The sequence below is a fragment of the Ranitomeya variabilis genome, chromosome 5 (genome assembly GCF_051348905.1).
Source record: "Ranitomeya variabilis isolate aRanVar5 chromosome 5, aRanVar5.hap1, whole genome shotgun sequence".
Lineage (NCBI taxonomy): Eukaryota > Metazoa > Chordata > Amphibia > Anura > Dendrobatidae > Ranitomeya > Ranitomeya variabilis.
The window spans coordinates 583010122-583031333 of record NC_135236.1 but is presented as its reverse complement, the minus strand read 5'-3'; the positions used below and the strand labels follow the sequence as shown (position 1 = coordinate 583031333).

The 21212-nt window shown below is 43.9% G+C and overlaps 1 protein-coding gene across 1 annotated transcript in view; it reads right to left on the bottom strand.

Annotated features, from left to right (window-relative positions):
* The window catches only part of LCP2 (lymphocyte cytosolic protein 2), a 1300494-nt gene that overhangs the window by 296782 nt on the left and 982500 nt on the right, over positions 1 to 21212 (bottom strand). The window contains exon 19 of the mRNA XM_077265986.1: positions 11943 to 12020. Within this exon, the coding sequence (XP_077122101.1) occupies positions 11943 to 12020 (78 nt within the window). The remainder of the gene's footprint in view (positions 1 to 11942; positions 12021 to 21212) is intronic.

Genomic DNA, 21212 nt, shown 5'->3' with positions numbered 1-21212 from the left:
GGGGGCCCCAGGCAGAGCACAGGGGCCCCAGGCAGCATAAGGGGCCCCAGGCAGAGCACAGGGGCCCCAGGCAGCATATGGGGCCCCAGGCAGAGCACAGTGGCCCCAGGCAGCATATGGGGCCCCAGGCAGAGCACAGTGGCCCCAGGCAGAGCACAGGGGCCCCAGGCAGCATATGGGGCCCCAGGCAGAGCACAGTGGTCCCAGGCAGAACATGGGGCCCCAGGCAGAGCACAGTGGCCTCAGGCAGAGCACAGGGGCCCCAGGCAGAACATGGGGCCCCAGGCAGAGCACAGGGGCCCCAGGCAGAGCACAGGGGCCCCAGGCAGCATATGGGGCCCCAGGCAGCATATGGGGCCCCAGGCAGAGCACAGTGGCCCCAGGCAGAGCACAGGGGCCCCAGGCAGCATATGGGGCCCCAGGCAGAGCACAGTGGTCCCAGGCAGAGCACAGGGGCCCCAGGCAGCCTATGGGGCCCCAGGCAGAGCACAGTGGCCCCAGGCAGAACATGGGGCCCCAGGCAGAGCACAGGGGCCCCAGGCAGAGCACAGGGGCCCCAGGCAGCATATGGGGCCCCAGGCAGAGCACAGTGGTCCCAGGTAGAGCACAGGGGCCCCAGGCAGCCTATGGGGCCCCAGGCAGAGCACAGGGGCCCCAGGCAGCATATGGGGCCCCAGGCAGAGCACAGGGGCCCCAGGTAGCATATGGGGCCCCAGGCAGAGCACAGTGGCCCCAGGCAGAGCACAGGGGCCCCAGGCAGAACATGGGGCCCCAGGCAGAGCACAGGGGCCCCAGGCAGAGCACAGGGGCCCCAGGCAGCATATGGGGCACCAGGCAGAGCACAGGGGCCCCAGGCAGCATATGGGGCCCCAGGCAGAGCACAGCGATATTTTGGACCAATGTGCGGTGTTTCAGACCCCCTGTGTGATGTCTGGGGCCCTGTTCTTAAGTATATTAAAGATTAAAGTAACGTATATTAAAGTATATTATAGATCAAATTTGACACGTTTATGAGCACCATTGAGTGATATACTCAAGAATTACATAATTTTTCAACATTTTATGGTTTCAAACTGTAAACACTCAGAGTTTTTTTTACTTCAACCAGAAAACCTTAACGGTTCATAAAAAACTTGACTGTTCAGGATATGATAAAAGTCATAGTATTCTGAATCTTTAACTTATAAAGATACCTTTACATGGGGTGATTATTGGTTCCAGAGAGGCTTTCGGCCGATAATCGTACACATGGCTGGTGACAGGACAATACAATATAAACGTTCAAAGGTAAACACTGATAACATTAAAATCTAATATATAATTGCCTAGAATACTACTTCCGGCAATTTGTGCCAACTTCCGTGGCTTTGTCCGGAGATAATGTCCGGAGATAAGTGACGTCACCAGCGTCCTACACCCGCTCAGGGTGGACAAAGATATATGCCTTCGTGGTGCGCGGCACTTTTCTGATTGGTTGCCGCCTGCCGCGAGCGACCAATCAGAAATGTGCCGTACTGTCAAGAATTGTCAAGAGCTGGTGAGTGCAGCCATTTTTTGTTCTTTCTTACTATTATTTATTAATTGTATTATTCTTACATTTGAATAAATAAAGTATATATGGATTCTAGACTCCCGATTCTTTAGAATCGGGCTGCCATCTAGTATATATATATATATATATATATATATATATATATATATATATATATATATATATATATATATATATAGTAAAGAAAAAGGAACAGCACAACACATTGAGTCTCTCTCTCTCTCTCTCTCTCTCTCTATATATATATATATATATATATATATATATATATATATATATATATATACACACACACACATATATATACACACACACACAGTTGTGCTCAAATATTTACTGTACATGCCCCAGCAGAATTTTTGCTTTCTTGACCTTTAAGAGAATATGAGTGACACCAAAACTTTTTCTTCACTCATGGATAGTGGTTGGCTGAAGCCATTTATTGTTAAACTACTGTTTTTTCTTTTTAAATCATAGTGACAACCCAAAACAACCAAATGACCCTGATCAAAAGTTTTCATTCCCTGGCGATTTTGGCCTGATACAGTTGACACAAATGGGTTTCAATGGCTACTAAAGGTAACATCCTCACCTGTGACAAATGTCAGGAAAATTGTTCGGAATGCAAAGGAAAACCCACAAATAACATCAGCTGAAATACTGGACTCTCTGAAAACTAGTGGTGTGGCTGTTTCAAGATGCACACTAAGGAGTCACTTGAAGAAAAATGGGCTGCATGGTCGAGTTGCCAGAAGAAAGCCAAATACCGTGTATTGCCCCCTCTAACATCAATGACAGCTTGACGTCTTTTGTGGCGGTTGTGAATGAGGTTCTTTATTTTCTCAGATAGTAAAGCTGCCCACTCTTCTTGACAAAAAGCCTGCAGTTTCTGTAAATTCCTGGGCTGTCTAGCATGAGCTGCGTGCTTGAGATCTCCCCAGAGTGGCTCAATGATATTGAGGTCAGGAGACTGAGATAGCCACTCCAGAATCTACTTTGTTCTGCTGTAGCCAATGACAGGATGACTTGGCCTTATGTTTTGGATCGTCGTCATGTTGGAGCGTCCAAATATGTCCCAAGCGCAGCTTCCAGGCGAATTGCAAATTTGTCTCCAGTATTTGCTGATAACCTGCTGCATTCATCGTTCCTTCAACTTTGACCAAGTTTCCTGTGCCTCACTCATCCCCGAAAACATCCACCTCCGTTCTTTATAGTAGGAATGGTGTTCCTTTCATCATAGGCCTTGTTGACCTCTCTACAAATGTATTGTTTATGGTTGTTGCCAAAAAGTTCAATTTTGGTGTCATCACTCCAAATTACCTTGTTCCAGAAGTTTTGAGGCTTGTCTCTGTGCTGTTTTGCATATTATAAGCAAGATACTTTGTGAGTGACATTTGCACAGTAATGACTTCCTTCTGCCGACTCGACCATGCAGCCCATATTTCTTCAAGTGCCTCCTTATTGTGCATCTTGAAATAGCCACGCCACTAGTTTTCAGAGAGTCTAGTATTTCAGCTGATGTTACTTGTGAGTTTTTCTTTGCATCCCAAACAATTTTCCTGGCATTTGTCACAGGATGTTACCTTTAGTAGCCATTAAAACCCATTTGCGTCAACTTCTGTGCATGTTATCAGGCCAAAATCACCAGGGTATGTAAACTTTTGATCAGGGTCACTTGGATGTTTTGGGTTGTCATTATGATTTAAAAAGAGAAAACACAGTAGTTTGACAAATGGCTTCACCCAACCACTATCCATGAGTGGAGAAGTTTTAGTGTTACCATTCATATTCTCTGAAAAAAGGCCAAGAAAGCAAAAATTCTGCCAGGGTATGTAAACTTTTGAGCACAACTGTATGTGCATGTGTCTACTGTGTGGGATGCACTATACTTTGTGTGTGTGCAGGCTGCATTTTACACGGTGTTGGTGGGGGGTTGCATTATACTGTATGGGGGCTGCATTATACTATATGTGTGGGGGCTGCATTATACTGTGTAGAGGGACTGCATTATACTGTGAGTGGAGGCTGGATTATACTGTGTAAGGGGCTGCATTATACTATGTGGGTGGGCTGCATTATACTATATAAGGGACTACATTATATGGTGTGGTAGGCTGCACTCTATTGTGTATGAGGGCTTCACTATACTGTATGTGTGTGGGGGTCTGCATTATACTGTGTGAGGTTGCACTATACTGTGTGTGGGGGCTCTATTTTACACGGTGTTAATGTGGAAGGTTGCATTATACTGTATGGGGTGCTGCATTATACTATAAGTGTGGGGGGTTCATTATACTGTGAGTGTGGGCTGGATTATACTGTGTAAAGGGCTGCATTATACTATGTGGGTGTGCTACTTTTTCTTTTTTTTTATAAACCCCTTAAGATATCATCTATTGGGGACAAAAAAATATACAATAGAAGTGACAACACAGAAAATTATCTTATGAAAACAAATTATTTTTTTATTAATTCATACAAAAACGGTAATATTTTTTAAAATTCTGAAAATAGGTACTGGAAAAACCAGTTAATCTATATACTATCCATCCCTTAATTTAAATAGCATCTATACAGATATGTGTCGGGGAGCGAGGTTTTCTATATCCCACCAGCGGCACGGACTGGATCCCTACGATAACCTGGTAAATTATACCCCTTAACTCTTTAGATACTTTTGTGATTATTAACCTATGTTATCTCTGATGGATTGCAACCTTATTAATATTATATTAGGATGAGACACTGATATACACTATATAACGGATTTTCTTTGAAATGTTTATTATGGTGGCCTCATATCCTAATCTCCATAGAAAAAATATTTATTAAATTAGAACTGATAGCATCTGTTCAACTATTTAGTATTTTATAATAAATCTCATTTTCTGACATAGAAATCTGAATAATAGAGTAACAGCGCCATCTAGCGTCAGTTATAAGTATTACAGTATCTGCACTTTATTAGCACAAGGCACTTTTCTTGCTTTATTTAATCATGAAATGGATTTCAGATGGATTAGTGATGAAAATTGACATATCTGTATAGATGCTATTTAAATTAAGGGATGGATAGTATACAGATTAACCTCGGTTTTTCCAGTACCTATTTTCTGAATTTTAAAAAATATTACTGTTTTTGTATGACTTAATAAAAAAAAATTTGTTTTCATAAGATAATTTTCTGTGTTGTCACTTCTATTGTATATTTTTTTGTCCCCAATAGATGATATCTTAAGGGGTTTATACAAAAAAAAAAAAAAAGTAGCCTATGTATTCTGGAAGTGTTGCCCGCATTTGATGGGTTAAATAATTTATATAGGGACTTTTTGTCTTGATCTATGTGGGTGTGCTGCATTATATTATGTAAGGGACTACATTATACTGTGTGGGGGCTGCACTATACTGTGTGGGGGCTGCTTTATACTGTGTGGTGGGCTGCGCTATATTGTGTGGGGGGCTTCACTATACTGTGTGTGGGGGCTGCATTATACTGTGTGTGGAGGGCTGCACTATACTATGTGTGGGGGCTGCATTATACTATGTGTGGGGGCTGCATTATACTATGTGGTGGGCTGTGCTATATTGTGTGGGGGCTTCACTCTACTGTGTGTGGGGGGCTGCATTATACTATGTGTGGGGGATGTATTATACTGTGTAGGTGGAGTGCATTATACTGTGAGTGGGGGTTGCATTATACAGTGAGTGGGGGCTGCACTATACTGTGGGGGGCTGCATTATACTGTGTGTGTTTGGGACTGCATTATACTGTGTGCTGCAGTGTACTCTATGAGGGGGGGTTACAGTATAATCTGAGGGGGGCTGCAGTATACTCTAAGGGGGTTGCATAACACACTATATAGGACCATGGGGACTGCATTATACTATATAAACTATATGGGTTTTAATCACAAATATAGCCCCAAAATAGCATAACCCGTAACCTATGTGGGTCACTGTACCGCTAATAATAATACAATCACTATGTGGTAACCAAAATGAAAAAATGGTCCCAAGCAAATGGTACATACTGAATAAACATAATCTCTTTATTAAACAATAATTTAAACAGTACACACAGATGAAAGGTGCTAGACCTAACAAAGAGGAACTGTATAGCCAGAGGGTATCCTATAAACTAAGGCCCATGATGAGCAGATGGTCCAAAAAAAACTTGAAATGGGAATAAAGTGCAAGTACAAAATGAACAATGAATAAAAAAAAGAGCTGTATAATAGTAAGAAAAGTGATCAGATGACACTAGGATTCTGCTCAAAATTGAAAACCGCAATGTGATGCATATTATACAAAATAGCAGGACCCCAACTGTCCTAGTATTCATGATTCATAAAGCCGTCAAGGCGCTTCCCAAAGAAGCAGTGCAAAATGTGCATCGGGGCAGATGGACGCCCGGGGATTTCCATGTGCTCGCCAGCAGGTATGTTATGCAAAGATATCACCATTTGAGGGGCAATTTAGTGCAATAGACTATGTGCAAATAGCGACTTTATGAATCAAGGTCAGTATATACCATCTATATCTACCAGGTATATTACAGGTATGTTACATGCCCGGCACCTGCCCCCATCTCCCTCCTCCTCTTTCCTTCCTTGGCAGTGTCTGATGAGCTGAGCTCCCCACACGCAGTTCACTGGCAGGTCAGCTCATGAGACGCTGCCGAGGGAGGAAAGAGAAGGAGGGAGATGGTGCAGGCACAGGGCATGTAACAGCAACACAGGAGGCGGCGCACAGATGCAAGAGCTGGATTATGGACGGCTGGGAGGCAGCTGAAACGGGGAGACACCACACCTCTGGGACGCAATTTATAAAAGTCAATATTTCAGTGTTACTAGAGATCAGAAATATAAATGCCACCTTCACAGAATGCAGCCTTAGTGCTGCTGAAGTTGGCTCTTTTGCTTAAAGACGCCCTGGGGGGGGGGGGGGGTGTGACATGTTCCCTTTAATAATAGGAAAAAAATGTTTTCTGAGATCCTCCATGGCGTGTCTTCAATAGGGTATTTTAGTGCCTCCCTCTAATTTTTGGCATCCCTTGCACTTAGTGTAGGGGACACACTCCTTAGTAATGGGAAAAAAACATTTTTATAAAACTGCACACTGCATACAGGATTTCACAGGTGGAACAGGAGACTTTGTACAGCAAGTACAGAAGATCCTGGTCTCCTCCATATCAGGAAAGTGAACATATATTCCATTTATAACCAACCTTTAATAATTCTATCTTAAAAACACCTACCCAGTGAATCAATGGTTTAAATACTAAAAATAGAAAATGACCAAATTGAGCCTACAAAAACCCTGCAATAGGCCTATTTCAAAGCCTGCCTGGTAGTGGAGATTGGCACTCTACAAGGACGATTTTTTTGGCGCCCCCCACTCAATGAGGGCTGTCTCTCACTCTCCTTTTTCAACCCTAACAATATAGGTGGGAACACAATATCTTTATAGAGAAGAGATGAAAAAAAGTATTTCAAGCGCCTATACAGATTCCCTGCAGGTATCTTGTAGACAAAAAAGATAACACTAAGGCCGGCGTCACACTAGCGAGTTTTACGGACGAATGAGAGGTGCAGAAAATACGGTACAATGATTCTCTATGGCCCAGCTCCTATCTGCCGTATTTTACTGATTCGTATTATACGGTCTTGTACGGCCGTAGAAAAATCGCAGCATGCTGCGTTTGTCACCGTATTGTGCAAAAAAAAGCCAATGAAAGTCTATGAAAAATACAGATTACACACGGATCAGCAGTGTGACTTGCGAGAAATACGCAGCGGTGTTCTGTAGTAAAGCCAGCCAGCAATTCAGTGCGGTGTACAGTAAAATCACGCTGACAAAATAGACTAGAATAAATGTGCACACATAGAATAGGATATATATATATTTCATACAGCGCTAGATATCATAAAAGCCGGTAATTCAATTACCGGCTTTTGCTATCTCCTTCCCAAACCCGGCAGGATATGAGACATGGTTTACATGCAGTAAACCATCTCATATCCCTTTTTTTTTGCATATTCCACACTACTAATGTTAGTAGTGCCTGTGTGTAAAATTTGGTGTGTCTAGCTATTAAATTAAAGGGTTAAATGGCGGAAAAAATTGGCGTGGGCTCCCGCGCAATTTTCTCCACCAGAGTGGTAAAGCCAGTGACTGAGGGCAGATATTAATAGCCTAGAGAGGGTCCATGGTTATTGCCCCCCCCCCCGGCTAAAAACATCTGCCCCCAGCCACCTCAGAAAAGGCACATCTGGAAGATGCGCCTATTCTGGCACTTGGCCACTCTCTTCCCACTCCCGTGTAGCTGTGGGATATGGGGTAATGAAGGGTTAATGTCACCTTGCTGTTACATTACATTAGTAAAGAGGAATATGTAATAAAAGAAGGGATATGAGATGGTTTTCTGTATTTAAACCATGTCTCATATCCTGTCGGGTTTGTGAAGGAGAACTGAAAAGCCGGCAATTGAATTACCGGCTTTTCTGCAATCTAGCGCTGAATTAAATATAAATACAGTATAGGTGTCTCAATGATATACATATATATATATATATATATATATATATATATATATATATATATATATATATACACACACACACACACTGTATATATGTTTTAACGAAGATTTAAGCCCATAAATCCATTAGATGTCGTTTTTGCAAGCCTGCGAGAAAATCTCGCAGTACAGATGCCATACGGATTACATACGGAGGATGACATGCGCAAAATACGCTGCCACACCCTGCCTACGGATGACATACGGATCACTATTTTTTGAACATTTCTGCGTATTACGGCCGTAAAAAACGGACCGTATTTTCATATGCTGAGTGATGCCGGGCCTAATACAAAACAATACCATCCAACATCATGACAACCACTCAGCAAATGTGATATACCTGGGAACTAGATAAATCTAGGCCAAATGTATGTTTGTATATCAATTAGCAAACCAAATTATATAAAGGATGTAACAAGGAGTAAAACTTATGGATAGAATGCATTCCAACGCGATTCCCCGCTGTCACGGTTCATCAGGAGTTCAGGTTTAAAATATATCATATTGCATTTGCGGAGTGCTTGTCATGATGTTGGATGGTATTATTTGGTATGAGTGTTACCCGTATAGGTGCCAAACAAATCGTCTTTGTAGAGTTCCAACCTCCACAGGCAGGCAGGTTTTGAAATAGGTCTATTGCAGGGTTTTTGTAGGCTCAATTTGGTCATTTTCTATTTTTGGTATCTAAACTATTCATTCACTGGGTAGAGTTTTTTTATAATTTTATATAATTATTAAATGTTGGTTTCAAATGGAATATATGTTCACTTTCTTGATACAATTTCCTTTAGTTTATTGATTGATTCTGGTACAAAATCTCCTCCATATCAGGCCGAGTAGATGCAAAATACCCCAGCAAGGTAGATGCAATTTCTGAACACATTGACAATAAGATCTTACCATTCTCTTTGTCAAAGAGACATGTCCCTACACAGTCTAGCATGATCATCACTGATTAGAAACTCTCAGAACATGTAGGGAAACATCTCTAACTAGTAACACAGAGCTTTCAATCTATCTATATAATCGTCTAAGGTCCACTTCTGTCTGTTTGTCCGATTCTCTGTCACGGAAATCCCACGTCGCTGATTGGTCGCTGCCGGCAGGGTGCGACCAATCAGCGACAGGCACAGTCCGGCTGCAAATTGACCCCTCCCTACTCCCCTCCAGTCAGTGCCCCCTCCATACTCCCCTCCAGTCAGCGCCCACATAGCGTTTTAGCAGTCCGTTAGCGCTGCTATTAAACCTGTAAGTGCCTATGCAGCATCAATAGTAAAAATATATAATGCTAAAAATAATAAAACGAAAAAAATCATTATATTCTCACCTTCCAGAGTCCGCGCCAGCTTTTCCCGCTCCTTGCGACGCTCCGGTCCCAAGAATGCATTGTGGCAATGACCCCAGATCACGTAGCGGTCTTGCGAGACCGCTACATCATCACGGGTGATTACCGCAAGGCATTACTGGGAACGGAGCATCGCGAGGAGCATTGCTAAAGTCCTGGGCTGGATACAGAGGCCGCCGGAAGGTGAGTATATAACTAATTTTTATTTTAATTCTTTTTTCACAGGGATATGCTGCCCACATTACTATATACTACGTGGGCTGTGTTATACACTACATGGGCTGTGTTACATACTGCGTGGGCTGTGTTATATACTGCATGGGCTGAGTTATATACTGCGTGGCCTGTGCTATATACTACGTGGGCTGTGCTATATACTACGTGGGCTGTGCTATATACTACGTGGGCTGTGCAATATACTACGTGGGCTGTGCAATATACTACGTGGGCTGTGCAATATAATACGTGGGGCTGTGCTCTATACTGCGTGGGGTTGTGCTATATACTACGTGGGTTGTGCTATATACTACGTGGGCTGTGTTATATGCTACCTGGGCTGTCAGACTCTTTAGCCCAGGGTCCTCAAAAAACTGGAGCTGGCTCTTGCGTCACTGATTGATTGTTTGTGACCGGCCGGGCGCGATCAGCGACAGACACAGTCCAGCCACGAATTCGGGCGAGATTTGAAACAGACTTCGCTAATTGGTCGCGCCCGGCCGACTGAATCCTGTGTATTCATTGCATTATTCTAAAATCTTCATAAATAAAACTACATACCCATAGAATACCGATGTGTTAGAATCGGGCCACCATCTAGTTTATTCATAAATGTCTCAGTCGAATAACAGGAAAAGCCCCATACAGAATACTAAGAGAAATGTTACAAATTGTTCAATTATTGGGAATGTCAGTATTTACTAAAAGAGTAATGACAGGACAGCTAACAGGTCCTCTGTATATGACATGCATATTTGTCAGCAGTCCTGATTTTGCCAGGGCAGTCCCCAGAACTTAGCCACAAAGAAGGCAGGCATTTTTGAAAGTTTAAGGGAAATTTTCAGGCAGTGCAGCAAAAATTAGATGTATTTTGTTCTGGAACTGTTGGTAAGTATAGACATGTAAAATTCTTTGGTCTGTCCTTCTTATCCAACAGTTCCGTCATTTGTCGTTGCACTTAATTATAATAATAAATTATAACATCTAGTCTTCCAGTATAAAAAAATAGCCAAATAGGACATTTAAAAAATGTTAATAGATTATAGTGAAATAATTTTTATCTTAAAAAAGGGGATAAAATTAAGCACACCAGTAGCGCTTCAGAAACTGTGAATCCTGCAGCGGATACAAATACAGTGCCACCCTTCTGTATTAGTAGCTATAAACAGGTATATATATAAAAATAATCCACGCTGGGTTCTCCAGTTTTGTGACCACTAAATACCTCCAAAAAACAATAAGTATTTGCACCTTTTATATGACTTTAAAAAACTATTAAAAAATAAGTTTGTGCTGTGTTTTAAAATAGCTCCACCGTGGAGCACGACATTACCATAAGGAAATTCTGAGCGAGACAATAAATTGATTTTTTACCTGGTGCGGTATAGTCGATAATGTCCACAGTTCCCTTTAGTCTGTCTTTGTAAAAGTCCAAATGTGGAAAAATGCGGCTTCGGTGGAGTTTTTTTTCTTTTGCTTTCACGTGAGCGGGCTCCAGGCAGTGCCCCGGCCGGCAGCAAACAGCCCTATGCTCGCTCACTGCTAGTAGCGACTATGCGCTGTTGTGCAGCTCTCGGTTCTCTGCCTCTGCAGGACCTTGCGTGACGTCACGATCATGTGATTGCTCACGTGACTTGCTACAGATAGCACGGTGGACCAATTTCCTACTAGTTTCGGAATAGGACGTATTCCTTCATCAGGGAACATCCCTGATGAAGGAATACATCCTATTCCGAAACTATTCCACCGTGCTATCTGTAGCAAGTCACGTGAGCAATCACATGACCGTGACGTCACGCAAGGTCCTGCAGAGGCAGAGAACCGAGAGCTGCACAACAGCGCATAGTCGCTACTAGCAGTGAGCGTGCATAGGGCTGTTTGCTGCCGGCCGGGGCACTGCCTGGAGCCCGCTCACGTAAAAGCAAAAGAAAAAAAACTCCACCGAAGCCGCATTTTTCCACATTTGGACTTTTACAAAGACAGACTAAAGGGAACTGTGGACATTATCGACTATACCGCACCAGGTAAAAAATCAATTTATTATCTCGCTCAGAATTTCCTTATGGTAATGTTGTGCTCCACGGTGGAGCTATTTTAAAACACAGCACAAACTTATTTTTTAATAGTTTTTTAAAGTCATATAAAAGGTGCAAATACTTATTGTTTTTTGGAGGTATTTAGTGGTCACAAAACTGGAGAAACCAGCGCGGATTATTTTTATATATATACCTAATTTATTATCTTACCTTATTAATAGATCTTAAAGCACTTTCAGCATCCTTTCTTGATAGATTACCCAAATACCACAGCTCTGAAAGAATACCCTAAAATACAAATGAATGAATTATTATTATTATTATTATTATTATTATTATTATTATTAACTTACAAAATATAACAAGGCAACATGGCATTTGGAAAAAGACTAGTTATGTGAAAACAAATATCAAGGTTGTTTGTAAAGACAAGTTCAATAAAATTCTGCCCATATTGAGAAGATGAGCACATGAGCAGTTACGATCGAGTGGACAAAGGACCCAGCCAAGTCTTGTCATTGTTGTCGACATGTTGAACCTAATGCTGGTCGTGAGTAATCCTCGAGTATGTCTGTTGGACAAAAGTAGTACACTCTTTCATCTGCTCCATGCTTTATTACCCATTTCCTGATCCTGCTGACTCGCCCTTATTTTGTCATTCCCCCTCTCTCCGTCTACTATATAACTAGTGATGAGCGAGCACTAAAATGCTCGGGTGCTCGTTGCTCGGGTCGAGCAAATAGGAATACTCAGGTACTCGACCCGAGCAATGAGCCTGATGTAAGTCTATGGAAAACCCGAGTATTTTTACCGCAATCCTTTTAAGGTCTAAAAATGTCTGAAAATGATGGATATTCAAATTGCCTCTTCTGAGAAAAAAAGGACTTAAACTCTATAGCGCCACCTGTTGGAAGTAGCGATCCTACAAGTCACAATCAACCCTTTAACGAGTCGTGCAATATGACTTAGGATAAAAGCCAAATCAGTATCTCAATTCGCAGACACGGTGTTTCGGGCTGTTGGCCCTCGTCAGTGTGAAGCATGAGAACTGATTTGGCTAGGTGAGAGGCTCTGGACTGGGGTCTAAGGGGTAGCGTTTCTCCTTAAGGAGAGTGACATACCAGCTGGCTTGTCAAGGTAAGGAGGCTTATTCGCCGTGTAATGCTCCTCTGGGAAATTAAATATGCAAAATTGCCTCTTCTGAGAAAAAGAGGACTTAAACTCTGAGAAAATGATGAAAACACTGCTCAAATGCCACAGGAACATCATGGGGATCGCCGCTGGAAGCATTTCTGACTCCGAGGTCACAACTGGAAGCAATGTTGTCCATTTTTACAGGTGCACAAAAAAAAAAAAAAAAACAAATACAAAAATGCAGTCATGAACTAGCAGTGGATTCCTCGTCCCACACAGGCACGGCACTTATGTCCTGAAATTTTAAGGTATCGCTTCATTTGAGGCTATACTGCCCACATACAGGCAGCGCTCACACACAAGTGTGATCTCATTCCACAATCAGCAATTCTGTGGGTCTACTCGCTCCCTCACATTTATCAACTGTGACTGATGAAGGTCTGGATGTAGGACCGAAACGTTTCTGTTATTTTGTGGACACCATTAAATCACCTGTCTTACATTGAGTTCAATGCCGAGTTTTTGCTATATATTACAGTGTGGGAACCTACTCTGGCACATCTTTATGTCTGTGCACACGTCTACTTTTTCATCTTCAAGGCAAAAATATGTTGACAAAGACGCAGGTGTCTGACTAAAGGGCAAAGTGCAACATGTTCGTGAGATGCTGAATTAGAGAAAGCAGATCAGTGTTGGAAAAACAAACAAACAAACTGATGGATGCTTGTGAAAAAATAAGTTTAAAGAGGAGTGGACTGTCCATAACTATAAACACATCCGTGGCACAAGCTTCTTCATCTTCACTCATACATATAAGCAATAATATCCAAATGTCACAGTAGAAAATTATTTGTTCTAGTGTAATGAACACTGTTAAAGTAATGCCACTAAACGTAGATAACCACGACCCTAGGAAACACCAGATTTCCTCTTTACAAGATATGGACGATGATGATATTGATGACGACTTTGAAATTTACCACATCCACACCAAGAAGATGATGATCACAGCTGCAAAAAAGGCCGTGAAAGTCTGGAAAATCATTTTCCTTTGGCAAACTTTCCCTCTTACTAAAGAGGTACCGTATAATGCATACACAGCTCTCGAGTCTATTTAGTGTGAGATGGTTGAAAGATGACGTATCCTGTTTTGTCCATGTCCACTTTTTGAAAGCGAGCAGGAAAGAAGGATGAAATAGCGGAAAGACGTTCGATTTTGGTCAGTAAGGAGGTGATGTCAGGTACAGATAGGTTGATCTGCGGGTCATCGGCGTACTGATGATATTGCAAACCGTGCCATTACATCAGCTATCCCAGGTCGAAGGTGTAGATGTAGAAGAGTAGGGGTCCTAGAACTGAGCCTTGGGGAACACCAAACGATCAGGGTCGAGGTGAGGAGGTGGTGTGGGAGAGGGTGACACTGAATGTCCCCATAACAGCCTGGTTGTTTTTTAAAGACTCTGTTGATAACCCCAAAAAGGACATTTGCACCAACGGCCATGCCCAAATGAGCAGGGGCAGCAAAACTCCCATCCTAACCACCACAAGCATGATCAGGCACATGGCAGCAAAGCACCTGACTTTGTTGGTTGAACACAAGGCTCCATGAACAGTGTCTGTGGGTGATACCACTGTTTCTTCCGATGTTGTGCGTGCAAGCCAATCCCCTGTCCATGGTGCATGCAAAGATGCCTCATGCCCTGCATTTGCACACAAACTCAACTAGCACGATCAACAAGCACGTCCACATCCTTGTCCCAGCGCAGTGTTCAGTTGTCCATACCCCAGTCCTTGGAACACAAGCGGAAGTAGGCAGCCAATGCCACAGTACTAAATTCACACATTTCTCATCTGCTTGCGCTCAAAATGTTGCGTTTTAAGCTCGTGGGAGATGTAAGCTTTCCGCAGCCTGATGGCGGTGACCATCACTCGTTACCCAGCCGCCACAATTTTTTCCAGTCTGCCGTCACGACATTACACAAGCAAGAATGTGTCGCACAACATTACCCGGGCCCTCAACAATGCGGTTACAGGGAAAGTGCACCTAATAAAGGACACACAAACAAGTGCTTGTGGGCAGCGATGGTACATCTCGCTGACGGCACGCTGGGTTAGCATAGAGGAAGCCATGACTCAGTCGGACATTGAGAGACCATGTTAAAGATGTATGGAGACAGGTTGTATTAGGCTTTGTATGTCATAGTTAGGGTTTTGAACTGTAGCCTCTGGGAAATTGGAAGGCAGTGAAGGGCCTAGCAGAGAGGAGAGGCTGGGGAATAACAGAGGGACAGTTGGATTACTCGGGCATCAGACTTTAGGATAGATTGGTGTGGTGCATGAGTGCTAGAGGAGAGGCCAGAGAGTAGAAGGTTGCAAAAGTGGAGGCGGGAGATCATGAGGGCGTGCACAAACATTTTTGCCAATCCAAGAAATGGATCCTAGAAATGTTTTTGATTTGTAGTGGGCAGGGAGCAAGGGCTTGGATTCGTATCTTGAATGAGAGGGCAGAGTCGAGAATCACCCCGAGGCCCCGAACATGCAGGACTATTTGTACCGGTGTGCCATCCCAGCAATACACAGGCACGTGTCCCACATTACCCGTGCTGCTATTGGGAAAGTCCACCTAACCACAGACACGTGGACAAGTGCTTGTGGTCAGGGAAGGCACACTAGGATAACATAGTCAAAGCAGGGACCTGTTATGGACCTGGTGGTTAGGTGCACCAGGAATGACCTGATAGTTAAACACGGAATCGGGACGAGCTCTGGGGAAATGGGAACTCTGCTGACAGCAAACCCTACTCCTATCAACACAACTAGAAATAGCCGTGGAGCGTGCCTGACTCTGCCTAGACGCCTCTTCACAGCCTAAGAGCTAACTACCCCTAAAGAAAGGAAACAAAGCCTCACTTGCCTCAGAGAAATTTCCCCAAAGATAAAAGCAGCCCCCCACAAGTATTGACTGTGAGTTAAGAGGAAATCACAAACACAGGATGAAATAGGTTTTAGCAAAAGGAGGCCAGTCTAACTAAACAGATTGAGGATAGAAAAGGGATCTTTGCGGTCAACACAAAAATACTACAAAAACCACACAGAGTGTGCAAATAATACCCCCGCACCGACTCACGGTGCGGTGGTGCCACTCTGCACCCCCAGAGCTTCCAGCTAGCCAGGCAGTTTCATGATAGCAAGCTGGACTAGAGCATAGCAAGAGAAACCATATGTAACAAATGGACAAGCAGGAACTTAGCTTATGCTGGAGTAGACAGGTCCTCAGAAAGATCCAGGAGAGATCTGAACCAGTACTAGAACATTGACAGCTGGCATGGAGTAACGATCTGAGTGGAGTTAAATAGAGAATCCAGCCTAGCCCTAAATGAGGGCAGCTGGGGAAGGAATCTCAGAACCAGCAGCTCCACTCACAGCCACCAGAGGGAGTCCAGAAACAGAACTCACCGAAGTACCATTCATGACCACAGGAGGGAGTTCGAGAACGGAATTCACAACGGTACCTCCCCCCTTGAGGAGGGGTCACCGAACCCTCACCAGAGCCCCCAGGCCGATCAGGACGAGCCAAATGAAAGGCACAAACTAAATCGGCAGCATGGACATCAGAGGCAACAACCCAGGAATTATCCTCCTGACCATAACCCTTCCATTTGACCAAGTACTGAAGTTTTCATCTCGAAATACGAGAATCCAAAATCTTCTCCACCACATACTCCAACTCCCCCTTGACCAACACCGGAGCAGGAGGATCAACGGAGGGAACCATAGGCGCCACATATCTCTGCAGCAACGACCTATGGAACACATTATGGATGGCAAAAGAAGCAGGAAGGGCCAAACGAAATGATACAGGATTAAGAATTTCAGAAATCTTATAAGGACCAATGAAACGAGGCTTAAACTTAGGAGAAGAAACCTTCATAGGAACATAACGAGATGATAACCAAACCAAATCCCCAACACGAAGTCGGGGACCAACACGGCGACGGCGGTTAGCGAAACGTTGAGCCTTCTCTTGGGACAAGGTCAAATTGTCCACCACATGAGTCCAAATTTGCTGCAACCTGTCCACCACAGAATCCACACCAGGACAGTCCGAAGGCTCAACCTGCCCTGAAGAAAAACGAGGATGAAAACCAGAATTACAAAAAAAAGGCGAAACCAAAGTAGCCGAACTGGCCCGATTATTAAGGGCGAACTCAGCCAATGGCAAGAAGGTCACCCAATCATCCTGATCCGCAGAAACAAAGCATATCAGATAAGTTTCCAAAGTCTGATTGGTTCGTTCGGTTTGGCCATTTGTCTGAGGATGGAAAGCCGAAGAATAAGACAAATCAATGCCCATCCTAGCACAAAAGGAACGCCAAAACCTTGAAACAAACTGGGAACCTCTGTCAGACATGATGTTCTCCGGAATGCCATGCAAACGAACCACATGTTGGAAAAATAATGGAACCAAATCAGAGGAAGAAGGCAATTTAGGCAAGGGTACCAAATGGACCATTTTAGAGAAGCGATCACAAACCACCCAGATGACCGACATCCTTTGAGAAACAGGAAGATCTGAAATAAAATCCATGGAAACATGCGTCCAGGGCCTTTTCGGGACCGGCAAGGGCAAAAGTAACCCACTGGCACGAGAACAGCAGGGCTTAGCCCGAGCACAAGTCCCACAAGACTGCACAAAAGAACGCACATCCCGCGACAAGGAAGGCCACCAAAAGGACCTAGCCACCAAATCTCTGATACCAAAGATCCCAGTATGGCCAGCCAACACCGAACAATGAACCTCAGAGATAACTCTATTAGTCCATCTATCAGGGACAAACAGTTTCTCCGCTGGACAACGGTCAGGTCTATCAGCCTGGAACTCCTGCAGCACCCGCCGCAAATCAGGGGAGATGGCAGACAGAACTACCCCCTCTCTGAGAATACCAGGAACCCCAGGAGAATCAGGCACAAAACTCCTTGAAAGGGCATCAGCCTTCACATTCTTAGAACCCGGAAGGTACGAAACCACAAAATTGAAACGGGAGAAAAACAGCAACCAACGAGCCTGTCTTGGATTCAACCGCTTGGCAGACTCGAGATAAGTCAGATTCTTGTGATCTGTCAAGACCACCACGCGATGCTTGGCTCCTTCAAGCCAATGTCGCCACTCCTCGAATGCCCACTTCATAGCCAACAACTCCCGATTGCCAACATCATAATTAAGCTCAGCAGGCGAAAACTTTCTCGAAAAGAAAGCGCATGGCTTCATTACAGAGCAATCAGAACTTCTCTGAGACAAAACAGCCCCTGCTCCAATTTCAGAAGCATCAACCTCGACCTGAAAAGGGAGCGAAACATCTGGCTGACACAACACAGGAGCCGAAGAGAAACAACGTTTCAACTCCTGAAAAGCCTCAACGGCCGCAGAGGACCAATTCACCACATCAGCACCCTTCTTGGTCAAATCAGTCAACGGTTTAACAACACTAGAAAAATTAGCGATGAAGCGACGGTAAAAATTGGCAAAGCCCAGAAATTTCTGAAGGCTCTTCACAGATGTAGGCCGAGTCAAATCATAAATAGCTTGGACTTTAACAGGATCCATCTCGATAGTAGAAGGGGAAAAAATGAAGCCCAAAAAGGAAACCTTCTGAACTCCACAGAGACACTTAGATCCCTTCACAAACAAGGAATTATGTTATGACCCCAATGGCAGAGGGTCTCTGCAATAAATACCAAGTCTGCAAACACAAAAAACCAGCTCATAGGGCAGTGGTAACTGGGCTGACCGTATATCTAATCCTAGCACCACAAATAGCAGCAGCCGGGGAACGTGCCTACGTTGGTTCTAGACGTCTTGCGCCAGCCGGAGAACTAACTAACCCTAGAAGGGAAAAGATAGACCTTTCTTGCCTCCAGAGAAAAGACCCCAAAAGTTGGATACAAGCCCCCAACAAATAATAACGGTGAGGTAAGAAGAAAAGACAAACGTAAGAATGAACTAGGTATTTAGCAAAGAGAGGCCCACTGACTAATAGCAGAATATAGTAAGATGACTTATACGGTCAGCAAAAACCCTATCAAAAATATCCACGCTGGATATTCAAGAACCCCCGAACCGTCTAACGGCCCGGGGGGAGAATACCAGCCCCCTAGAGCATCCAGCAAAATCAGGAATCACATTTAGTACAAGCTGGACAAAAAATAAGAGCAATACAAATAACCAAAAAACAAGGAAGCAGGACTTAGCTTAATTTTGCATGAACCAGGACCAGCAGACAGGAGCAAACAGAAAGGACTGATTACAACGATGCCAGGCACCAGACTAAGAATTCAGGAAGTTCATATAGCAACACCCCTGGACTAACGACCCAGGTGGGTGCCAAACTAGGGAAAGACAATATCAGAGTCATACCACTAGTGACCACAAGAGGGAGCCAAAAAAGTCTAATTCACAACAGAATTAGCACGAAGGACCTGGAACACCATTCTGACCTGCTTCACATGTGACTCCCAATCATCCGAAAAGACCAAAATGTCATCCAAATATACGATCATGAATCTATCCAGATACTTTCGGAAGATGTCATGCATAAAGGACTGAAACACAGAGGGAGCATTAGAAAGGCCGAATGGCATCACCAGGTACTCAAAATGGCCCTCGGGCGTATTAAATGCTGTTTTCCATTCATCGCCCTGTTTAATACGCACGAGATTATACGCCCCTCGAAGGTCTATCTTGGTGAACCAACTAGCCCCCTTAATCCGAGCAAATAAATCAGACAGTAGAGGCAAAGGGTACTGAAATTTGACCGCGATTTTATTAAGAAGGCGGTAATCTATACAAGGTCTCAGAGAACCATCCTTCTTGGCCACAAAAAAGAACCCTGCTCCCAATGGTGATGACGACGGGCGAATATGCCCCTTCTCCAAGGACTCCTTTATATAACTCAGCATAGCGGCGTGCTCTGGCACAGACAAATTGAAAAGTCGTCCCTTAGGGAACTTGCTACCAGGAATCAAATTAATAGCACAATCACAATCCCTATGAGGAGGTAGGGTACTAGACTTGGGCTCATCAAATACATCCCGGTAATCTGACAAAAACTCAGGGACTTCAGAAGGAGTGGAGGAAGAAATTGACAACAATGGAACATCCCCATGTACCCCTTGACAACCCCAACTGGACACCGACATTGATTTCCAATCCAATACTGGATTATGGACCTGCAGCCATGGCAAACCCAACACGACCACATCATGCAGATTATGCAACACCAAAAAGCGAATATCCTCCATGATGCGCAGGAGCCATACACATGGTCAACTGGGTCCAGTACTGAGGCTTATTCTTGGCCAAAGGCGTAGCATCAATTCCCCTCAAAGGAATGGGATGCTGCAAGGGCTCCAAGAAAAAACCACAGCGCCTGGCAAACTCCAAGTCCTCAAATTCAGGGCAGCGCCTGAATCCACAAATGCCATAACAGAATAGGATGACAAAGAGCAAATCTGAGTAACGGACAAAATAAATTTAGGCTGTATAGTACCAATGGTGACGGACCTAGCGAACCGCTTAGTGCGCTTAGGACAATCAGAGATAGCATGAGTGGAGTCACCACAGTAAAAACACAGCCCATTCTGATGTCTATGTTCTTGCCGGTCAGCTGTGGTCAAAGTCCTATCACATTGCTTAGGTTCAGGCCTCTGCTCAGAGGATACCGCCAAATGGTGCACAGTTTTGCGCTTACGTAAGCGCCGATCGATCTGTATGGCCAAGGACATTGATTCATTCAGACCAGCAGGCGTGGGGAACCCCACCATAACATCCTTAAGGGCTTCAGAAAGACCCTTTGTGAAAATTGCTGCCAGGGCACACTCATTCCACTGAGTAAGCACAGACCACTTTCTGAACTTCTGGCAATATACCTCCGCTTCATCCTGACCCTGACACAAAGCCAGCAAAATTTTCTCTGCCTGATCCACAGAATTCGGTTCATCATAAAGCAATCCAAGCGCCAGAAAAAACGCATCTACATTACGCAATGCAGGATCTCCTGGCGCCAGGGCGAATGCCCAGTCTTGAGGGTCGCCACGCAACAAAGAAATAATGATTCTTACTTGCTGAATAGGGTCACCAGAAGAGCGGGGTTTCAGAGCAAGAAACAGTTTACAATTGTTTTTGAAATTCAGAAATTTAGATCTATCCCCAGAAAACAAATCAGGAATTGGAATTCTAGGCTCCAACATAGGATTCTGAACTACATAATCTTGAATGTTTTGTACCTTTTCAGCGAGTTGATCTACACTAGAGGACAGACCTTGAATGTCCATATCCACACCTGAGTT